General features: G+C 42.4%; 1 protein-coding gene across 1 annotated transcript; it reads right to left on the bottom strand.

The window, feature by feature from the left end:
* Positions 1-379: 379 nt before the first annotated feature.
* Positions 380-9,671, bottom strand: LOC133370852 (signal-regulatory protein beta-1-like). Its single transcript, XM_061597729.1, has 4 exons — positions 9,597-9,671; positions 4,966-5,301; positions 2,704-2,988; positions 380-492 (listed from the first exon to the last, which is right to left on the bottom strand). Exons 1-4 carry the CDS (start codon positions 9,664-9,666, stop codon positions 380-382), a joined length of 804 nt encoding a protein of 267 aa, XP_061453713.1. The 5' UTR covers positions 9,667-9,671.
* Between the last annotated feature and the right edge of the window lie 1,087 nt (positions 9,672-10,758).

Below are 10,758 nucleotides of genomic sequence, written 5' to 3' on the forward strand. Positions count from 1 at the left end.
AGCCACCTCTGCCTCATGTTCATCCCATCGTTCTCAGGGGCATATAAACACATAAAAGAAAAGAAAATGTTTTGTGGTTAATTACAATGCCCTCATTTACAGCTGCCTTCACTTGCCCTAGTGACATCATCAAGTCTGGCTGTGTATGTAGCACTGTGACCTCATTCCATTCATTGCATGTGATTGGGTGGGATGGCCCATGTGAATTACCCAGAAGGTGGATGAAACCACAGCCTGAGAAAATGACATCCAAGCAGAACTAACCAGGGAAAGAATGAGTAGTGTCAAAAGAGGAGAGTAGTCATGCCATCAGTTGAAAAACAACAACAGATATACCTAAGTTCAGTGCATTCTAGGAGAGGGATAGGGAGGGAAAGGATTATTCCATACCTGGTATAAGAAAGCCAATGGTGATACCAGAGATTACTCCAATCTTTAGTAAATTCAGGACTTCAATCACTGAGGAGGATAGGCTGACTTGACTTTGTGGCTCTAGAAAGAGGAGAATCTATGGTGTGTTATGAGTAGATTGGTGTGGTCGCCTATAGGATTGATCTCTAAATAAATCAACATCATTTAAAATGTAAAACTTTTAAATGCATCTTTTCCCAAGGGAGGGCAGGTTAATGGTGCATTGGGGGATGGGGGCAGAGGCGGTTATCCAATATTGGAACAAGAAAAATCCCTGTAATAGGCAATGCCAGGGTTAGGGAACCTTGTTCAGACTGAAGGCTGCATTTCCTTATAGAGAACCTTCCCAGGGCCATATGCCAGCTGTGGACAGAGGCAAAGGCAAATGTTGGTGGAGCAACAAATGGGACACTTTTGTACCATGCAAAAGTCAAAGATTATACACACACACACGGGCACACACGTACACATTTTTAAAGGAATTGTTCCTGGGTGTCCATTTTTTTATTCTGATGGCTTGCACATGGAAACCTCTCTAGCACGTATGAGCCCTGACATTTGGATTAAGGAGAAAGTGGTTCAAACTTAAAAAGAAGAAGTGAATACAGCCTTGAAAATGCATTTACATGTTACTAGCGTACCAAAAATCTTATTAGCCTTCCCACCCACTAGTAAATACATTAATTAAAAAGCAAATTAAAATTAAGAATTTCTGCATATGATCCATGCCCTGCTGTAGCAGAATTCTTATATATATAAAGATACAGAGAACTAGATACAGAGAACTAGACATCACAGTGTACAGGGAGATTTTGTTAAGAAGTTTTTTTCAGAAAGACTGGTGGCTTGTAATAAACTTAAGAATTATTGTGCAATTTACTCCTATGTTTGTTTATTTTATTTATTCAGTTTCACTAACATTTCATACCTCTAGTCAATGTTTCGGTGGCTTCCATTCTGAATTTGTGTTCTTGCTTCATGAATTACATTTTATGTATCTATTTGTGTCCGCTGGGTGGCCAAAAGCTAGGTGTCCATTTGGACATACAACTATTACATGAAAAATGCCTTCACACACACACACACCTTCATCCTCCATCCTCCAGCAGGAGGCATTATGGGCTTGCCCACACAGGAATTTCCAGCATGTTTCCAGCTGTTTGTATCCCCATTTAATATGCATAGTCCATATGTTACCCTCAAACAACACCAATCTCGATGCTTTTTCACGGTAAATTTGGCTTTAATCCGATACAGAGATAATCCAATAAATTGGGGAAAATCAGGCTCCAAACCTCTCTGCTCAGAGTTGCAGATTATTTCTTTCAGTGTTTTGGGGTGGGTGGATCCATCATCACTTCTGTATGAACGGAAGGGACCAAAGTTGCTCCTCATATATGCATTCAAATGCATGTGGGATGGACTACTCTGGTCTAATTCGAATGGGGTAAAAGTGGGGTAACAGCTAAATAATGCTCAAATGTGGACAAGCCCTAAGACAGTTCATTTCAGCTACATTTCAGCCAGGCAAAAGCACATGAGGAAGGCACTGGTGAGGAAGGATGGGTCCTGAGGGCCAGACAGTGAGGGCTGAAGGGCTGCATTCCCCCTCTGATGTCTGAGGTTCCCAACCCTCACAAATCCTTCCAGTGTTGAAATGTTGCTTGAAGATACTTACGTTCTAAAAAGCAATCGATTCTGATTTTGTGGCATTTTTCTGCTAGTTTTCATTTCTGGACAAATGAGCTTGCCAGATTGAGCTTGTCTGTGCAATTATGCCTCCCGCTTTTGTACTTTGGGGTATTCTTTCTTTAAACATTTAAATCCAGTTGTGCTGATGAATTTTAATGCAATGGCACTGATATCACCTTGCTAATAAAAACAATATTGGGGGAAAACTTGATTGAGAAAAACAAACTAGAACTTTTGCAAGCCAGTTTGAATGAGTTTGTAACTATTTGAGAGAAGCCATCATCCCTATAACCTGAAGGGACATGACTGCAGTTCTGCTTGTGAGACCCTAAACCTTCCGTGCATGCTCATAGGAATGCAGAAAGCTGGCCTCGTACTGAGTCAGACCTTTGGTCCATCTAGCTAAGTGACTGGCTGTGGCTCTCCAGGATTTCAGATAGGCTGGCGTCACTCCCAGCCCTACCTGGAGATGCCAGGGATTGAACCTGGGACCTCTGCATGCAAAGCAGATGTTCTGCCACCGAGTTAGGGCCCATTCCCACACCACCACAAGAGGGTGGAAGTGCTCTAAATAATCCAGGATCTTCTGCACCCACTCACCATAAAAGTACTGAACACTCATTGGTTTGGACAAGGATGGGTGCTCCACGCTGCAAGTGTAACTTGCCCTCTGGTCAGGATGAGGCAAGTCCAGGAGGCTAGAAGCCTGGAAGAACCCAGTGGGGCCTGAACAATCCTGCTGGAAGGAAGCCAACTTGAGTCCAGAATGATACCACTTCAGCCACACGGGAGCAGGGTAGAAGCCGTCAGTTCCGCAAACGAGGATCCATTTGGACTTAGGCTTAGCTTGGAACTGCAGGAAAATGACGGGGTGGGAGGGGCGAGCTGTGACAGGCAAATAAAGAGAATAGTTACCAATCAGGGATGGAAAGATCTCTACATTTCAATTCTTACAGTTCCTTATTTTTCCATTCTGAAATTCAGTTCTCCACGTTGCTACAGCAATTTGTGATTTTTTTAAAAAAAACTCATGAAAATTCTTCAGCATTTTAGTGTGACTTTCCCCTAATAAAACACATTTTGTAGGCAATTTTGACTAATATTCACATTTTTGCAAGCAATTTCTCATAATAGAATGCATTTTGTATGTTAATTTCACTCATATTCATTTTTACGCACACTTCCCCCTAACACATACATTTTTAAAAATATTGTTTGGTTGGTGAACTGCATTGCAAAACTCCCATCATCCTTGGCCATTGGCCATACTTGCTGAGGCTGATGGGAGTTGTCATTCAGGGGGCGGGGGGAGGTTCCGCATTCCTGGTATATGCAAACTGAAACTTCCAGATTCACACTTTTCTAAATGTTGTGATGCAGTTCTCCAACCAAATAATTTCCACAAATGTGCAAATTTGGAAAAAGTGTGCCCCCAAAATGCATATATTCATGAAAATTACATACATAACATACAGTACAGAAAATTTCATGCAGAAATATGCGGCTGGGATTGATGGGAGTTGTAGTCCAAAACCTCTGGAAGGCACTAGGCTGACAAAGGTTGGATTAGCAGAAAGGTCTGAAGAGAGCTTTTAAGCCTGATTGATCGCACTTAAAAGCTTCCTTGCAAGTGAGGGATCCTGGCTTACCAGGGTTTCTGATCACAGAGATAGCTCCTAAACATGTTCAGTTGAACTTGCCTTAAAAAAAACCAACTTCCAGACCTTTGCACTAATCATGCAAAGACCTAAAGAGCAGGGAGTGCACAACAGGGTGGGGTTTGCATGCGAGGCCCTGGTCCATCCCCTGTTTAACCCTTTGCAAGAATGCAGTTTTAGAATAACTTAAAAGAGATTAGTTGTGTCTTTGCAGTTAAGAGCTCCTGAGTACGCTTTCTTGTTTTATACCTTTAAAACACACTGGTGGACCAGGGGATAAAAAAAATGAAATAAAGAAAAGGTAAGCATGCACAACTGAAGCCAGCTGACTCTTGAAATATACTTTTGACAGCTAATATGTGCACATGATTTCCCTGCTTCTCCTGAAGGGGACAGCAGAAAGACAACAATTCAGGTGCATTTGCAAGTGAAACAAAGAGAACTTTTCCTTTTTGTGACCAGCCAGGAAAAGCTGCAAAAGAGGACTTCTGGAACTGAGAGTGAACTGGTAAAAAGAGATTCTGCGGGAACAGGATGGAGGAGAGAATTTTTAAGAGGATAATAAGGTTGGATTGGTTTATTTTTAAACGCATTTGTGTAGAATCCATATATGCATCTATGATTAAGACAAGGATATTGTCTCACGGGTGTTGGCATTTGTTTGTTCTTAGCGGGATGGCAAAGTAAAACATTGAAAGAGGGGAGCAGGCTAGTTTCTCACACAAAAATAAGAATAGTGCGAATACATTTGGCATATTCTATAAGTGCTAGAAACTAACTTACTTTTTAAGAAATGAAATCTAGAAATCTGGTGATTATGGCTCATCCAGGGAAAACTGACTCCCCATCCCATGGAAGCCTTTGTAGTGTTTGCTATATATGAGCATTGCCATCACACCTGTCTTTTGATGCGAGTCCCTCCAGCAGGGGTAGTCACCCTGGTGCCTTCCACATGATGTTGGACTCCATCTTCCATCAGCCTCAACCAGTATGGCCAATGGCCAGGGAGCATGGGAGATGTAGTCCAACGACATCTGGAGGGCACCACATTGGCTGTCCCTGCCCTTCAGAGACCCTGAACAAAGAAGCATGGTAGGTGCAAAATATACTGTATAAATGCAGAATAAATTTTTGGTAAGACAAAGCTGCCAGTGAGGTCAGCCAAAATTGTCCAGTGAGACTATCCGTAACCGGTCTGTCTTACCATAAACATTGAGCTTGACCCCATTACCATGTATCTCCCCTTCTCCCCACAACATCACTTGGCACATGTAGTTCCCAGCATCCTCCAAGGAGACATTGGTGATGACCAGCAGTCCCTCTCCTGGACTGAGAAAGGTGTCTGGATAAGTCAGGCTGAAGCGGTGTCCCGGAATGATCACAGATTCTGTCCCCTTTGGCCCTTTGAACCAGGACATGGCCCCTTTGGCCGAGGTGGCCTTTATCTGAATGGAGAAGGCACATTTCAGTGTGACGTTGTCTCCCACAATGGCACTGACCTGTGATGGAAACTGGACCACGGAGTAGTTGGTGCTGAGGGCTGAAGGAAGGCAAAACAGAAACATCCAGGGTTGGAGGACACACAGTTCACTTCTCTGGGCATGATGAGGCTCCTAAGGGCCCCTCCAGACATCCTTTTTATTGCACATGCATGATGATTTGTGCTCTTGATGGTAGCAGGGTGGTTATATTCAATCCAACTCCCAACATTGTTTGTGCCTGCAAAACTGGTGCATGTCTCCTAACTTCCTGCTGAAATCCTGTAATTTTATATACCACAAATGTACCAAGAAAGTGGAATGACGTGTGGATGGTCCAGTAAAAATCCACCACTAATGCACTGTTATTGTGACAATGACATTTTGACAAGATACATCTTATCAGGAGGTCCGTTCCGCATGACATAGCAAGGGGACTTTTAGTATTGTGGCACCTACCCCCTTATAACTCAACCCCTTTAAATATTAGACAGGCACAGTCTTTGTTTTCAGCACCCACTAAAGACCTTCCTCTTTCAACAAGTCTTTTAAGTAGAGGCCTTATCCCAGTCTGCATCTCTGCTGGGATTGTTTTTAAAGACGCTTTTAAAAATTTGTAAAAGATGTTTTTTAGATGTTTTGTTTCTAAATATTTTTTTAAGATGATTTGTTTTTAAGATGTTCTATAGAGCCAGTATGGTGTAGTGGTTAAGGTGCTAGACTATGACCTGGGAGACCAGGGTTCGAATCTCCACACAGCCATGAAGCTCAGTGGGTGACCTTGGGCCAGTCGCTGCCTCTCAGCCTCAGAGGAAGGCAATGGTAAACCACCTCTGAATACCGCTTACCAGGAAAACCCTATTCGTAAGGTCTCCATAAGCAGAGCTTGGAAAAGTTACATTTTTGAACTACAGCTCCCATCAGCCCAATCCAGTGGCCATGTTGTCTGGGGCTGATGGGAGTTGTAGTTCAAAAAAGTAACTTTTCCAAGCTCTGTCCATAAGTTGGAATTCACTTGAAGGCAGTCCATTTCCACAGATGTTTTTATTGCTATCTCACCTGTTTGCTACGCTGGATTTCTTTTGGGAGGAAGGGCGGGATATTAAATAAATAAATTTTTTTTTTCAGAATACATCTGCACACACACAAAAAAACCCCAGTCTTGTGGGGCTCAAAGTGAAGATTAAATTCTCTCACGCTTGATGTAAGTTGATGGACTCCACCTCCCATCTGCAAGGCTGAAGGCATGTTTCTGTGGGCCTGTGGGCACAGGCTCTCAGTGGGCCCCTTGTCCCCTTGCTTTCCTCCTCAAACTGCTCTCTGCCTCCCTCTTTAAATTAAATCAAATCTTGACTGATATGGCAATGCCTTATTGTCAAAAGAAAAATGATCCAACGTTTTGAACTTCTGAAATGATGAGTGCCGTTTCTTCATCATTGAATGCATACACCACTCTTGCACCTCTAAAATTAAGCCCTGAGTCTCTCTGGCATAATCTCATTTCACATTTTCTTTTTCTGGAAATTAAAATTGTAACATTTTCTTGAATCAAAGTAAATAACTTATTTTTTATTTATTTATTAAATTTATTAGTCGCCCATCTGGCTGGCTGTCCAGCCACTCTGGGCGACATACAAAATAAAAACATACAAATACATTAAAACATTAAAAATCTCAACAACAATAATAAAGCCTAACTAATGTTTGTTGAAGCAACATCCGTAAACAATATTAGGTGGGCCTTAAATATGTTATTTTTTTTCCAGATTGGTTTTGATTGAGGGGTAGAGCAAATGTTGAATGGCTCCCTATCAGGGATGCGGTAGCGGCAGACTTCCTGCATAGACAGTGGGTTGGACTAGATAATCTTTAAGGTCCCTTCCAACTCTAAGATTCAATTATTTGAAGCAAGTTTGTTCTCATCTCCCAATGCTGGGCTGGCATCAACATCCAGCAATCTCAGGCAGAGGACCCACTTCCGACAACCAGAGTCAGGCTTCCTCAATGTCCCTCTGGTTCTTTGTATTTGTGGTAGGGATAGAAGGATCTGTCAGTCTCAGTTCTCTCAGTTCTCTCATTTTTCCTATCTTAAATTCAGTTCCTATTTCTGCAGCAATTTGCGATTTTTTAAAAAAAAGTCCTCATGAAAGTTCTTCAGCATTTTAGCACAAATTTCTCCTAATAAACAGTTTTGACTAATGTATTCATTCTTGCAAGGAATTTATCTGAGTACAATGCATTTTTGTGCATTTTTTATTTTATTTTTACAAATATATTCCTTTTTATGTACACCTTCCTCAAATCTAGACACTTTGGTAAACGTTGGTTGGAGATCTGCAGAGCAACATTAGGGTAAGTACAAATTTCGGGAGCTGCTGCATTTTGGTTCTCATAATATTTCAGAAAGTGTGAATTTGATAGATTCTGCTTGAAATGTGAACTGAATCGAAATTCTTCCCCATCCCTAATTTGTGGACCTTCCCTGAGTCATCCTTAACTATTTGGCTTGGCCAAGGAGAAGTCTTCTTTGGGATATGCTTCCACCTTGCTCTGCAGTCACTCCTACCACCCTGTTGCCTTTCCTGCCCTGATTCATGGGTGCCAATTAAGGAAGGGAGGTGCATTTCTCTCTCTCTCTCTCACTCACACACTCACACACTCACTCATTCACACACTCACATACTCACACACTCACACACACACACACACACACACACACAGAGGGCTGGCTTCATTTGGGATCTGCAGAGAGCTATCCCTCAGCAGACAATTTTTACTGTGGGATAGCTGTCTGACCCTCAACTGGCAAATGAATAAATAAATCTTGGTCTGATTTTATTAACTACATGGAGTAGAGCATTTGCCAAGCAGGGTTCCATACAGGGAATATTGTGCTAACCAAGAACATTTTAATGGAGTGTATTTGTGCCTTTGAAAGAAAGAACAGGGTGCATTTCATAGAAGGGACGTCTACAGAGCTGCTAATGGGATAATTACCGTCATTGGTTCCCGATTTTCCCTCCATGCAACCAAGTGCTTAGTGCTCATTATTATAAGATGACCTATTAATTATTACACATGCCAAAAAATTATAAGTACAGACTGCCCCCACCCCCCACCCCCAGAAGAAATTGTATTTGTTTTCCCTAAAATCCCTAGATGTTTCCATTTTCAAAAAAATCCCTTTTGATGAAACTGGGCAGTAACGCTACTCAGAGCTATAGCATTATAGAGTTGGAAGGAACCTTAGATGTTATCCAGTCCAACCCCTTGTCCAATGTAGGATATGCAATGTTGGTTGCAACTTCAGCATCCCTGACCCATGGCTGTTGGGGTCAGGACATGCTGCGTGACAAATGAGACTGGTTGATAGCTTGAACATCCAAACATTTGCAGAGTGGAAGCTGCCATAACACTGGTCAAATTATTTTGTCCATTTAGCCCAAATGTGGAGAACCTGTGGCCCTCCATATAACTCTCAGATATCCATCAGATGGCTGTCAGGCATGCTGGATGGGATTGATGGGAGCTGGAATTCAACAATATCTGAAGGGCCACAGGTTTCCCAGCCCTGATCTAGCCCAATGTTGTCTATTCTGACTGGCAGAGGTTCTTCAAGTATTCAGGTAGAGGTCATGGACCTCTTTCCTGATCCCTTTTGATAGGAGATGCCAGGGACTGAAGTAAGGACCTTCTGCGTGCAAACAAGCTTGTTACCATTGAGTTATAGTCCCTCTGCATTGGAACTAATGGGTTGTATCCAAAGCTAGTCCTCACCAGAGGAGAGAAATTAATGGCCGTAATTAATTTAGGTATTAATTTCAATCGTCCTAACTCTGATGGAACTTAGTTGGATACAACACGTTTGTCATTTCTATTAACTTCAATGTGTCTACTCTGAATAGGACTAAGCGCTGAATATTACCCAGTGAAAATTACAGTGAGCATTAGGTTTGAGAACTAGGGGCCAGAATGTCCATATATACACATATATGTCCTAGGTACTGGGCAATCAAATCCACAGAACATGTTTGCCAAAAGGTTGCAGATGGGCAGGTCTAGGGAACTGATCTTGCAAATGCAGAATCTGGATTAAAATTCAGTGACTAGTACAAATATCCTAAGATATGGTTGTCAACAGAAAAACATGATATATTTTTGAGAAATCTCAGTTTGTTTTGCAATAATCTTGCTAGATATTGTTTCCTTTTCAGAGTTGGGGACAGAATTCAAAAGACATAGAAAATACCTTCCCTTCCAAGCCAAAGCTAAGCTTATAGAATCCATATATGGGGATACGTTGCCTTATCCCACATCAAAACAGGCACAGGGTTTTCCCATCGTCCCTTGGACTTACCTGTGGGACTGCTAGGAGTGCAGAGCAGGAAGGAAATTCCCAGCAGGAGGTTCGCCTGTTTCAGCCTCATCGTCTTATGGCAGCTCAGCTTTGCAGTTCCACAATGACTGAGGTTCCTTCCAGAGAAGCAAAACAAGGACTCAATAATCACATGATCGGAAACCCAGCAGTTCTTCTTAAGTTCACAACCGTGAAGCAAAACATGCTTCTCCATCTTGGACCATCTGCACTTATGGCCAGGCCCCTCTGGGATGCTTATAAGAAGGGTTTGCTTGGAACCAGGACTAGCCCACCAGTAGTTCATCCCAGAATGTGTTCTATGCAACCACCCCTGGGGCATGCATAACTAGAACCATGCCTCCGAGTATCTCCAGAATGCTTTTTTCTCAACAATGACTCCTCGCATCCAACCCATCTGGCATGGTGTGTGTGTGTGTGTGTGTGTGTGTGTGTGGTAGTTCTAAGTCTACTAGGCTCATAGCTTACATCTAACTTGCCAAGACTAGCTTCAGATTTGAGAGGGCCTCGACAAAGCTCACTCTGATGGGCCTTCTCCTCTATCAGAGAGCCTTGGCAGGCATACCGGGCAGTAGGAATGGTGTGGGAGGGTGGGAGATTTGATGAAGTTCACATTTAAAGCTGAGTCTTTCAAATTCACACTTGCCAGAAGGACATGAGGACTGAAAGACAGCCATCCTTCAAAATCACACTTACCCCACTTTTTCAGCGCTGTACCCAACCAAACAATGTTTACAAAAATGCATATATTAGGGAAAAATATGCATGAAAGTGACTATATATTTGTGAAAATAACATACAAAATGTATTATATTAGGAGACATTGCTTGCAACAGTGTGTACGTTAGTCAAAATTGCAAAACTCTGAATGGGGTGTTGGGAGAATGGGTTTAGCTGCTATTTTAATTCCCCACATTGACCTGGACTGATGCTGTGTTGGGAGCATTTTATGGGAGACTAGATTGTCCACAGTCAGAGGCAGTATGCTTCTGAATACAAATTGCTGGAAATCACAGGAGGAGAGGGTACTGTTGCCCTCAGATCTTGCTTGAGGGCTTCCCGAAGGCATCTGGTTGGTCACTGTGAGAACAGGATGCTGGACTAGATGGACCACTGGCCTTACCCAGCAGGCTCTTCTTATGTT

This window comes from Rhineura floridana, chromosome 15, assembly GCF_030035675.1.
Source record: "Rhineura floridana isolate rRhiFlo1 chromosome 15, rRhiFlo1.hap2, whole genome shotgun sequence".
NCBI lineage: Eukaryota > Metazoa > Chordata > Lepidosauria > Squamata > Rhineuridae > Rhineura > Rhineura floridana.

Excerpts from the sequence above, each read along its gene's own strand:
- LOC133370852 (XM_061597729.1), bottom strand. The coding sequence starts at position 9,666 with ATGAGGCTGAAACAGGCGAACCTCCTGCTGGGAATTTCCTTCCTGCTC. Across the intron at positions 2,989-4,965 it reads GGTCAAGCTCAATGTTTATG|CTCGCCCCTCCCACCCCGTC; the intron begins GTAAGACAGACC and ends TGCCTGTCACAG. Across the intron at positions 493-2,703 it reads GAGTGTTCAGTACTTTTATG|AGCCACAAAGTCAAGTCAGC; the intron begins GTGAGTGGGTGC and ends TCCTCTTTCTAG.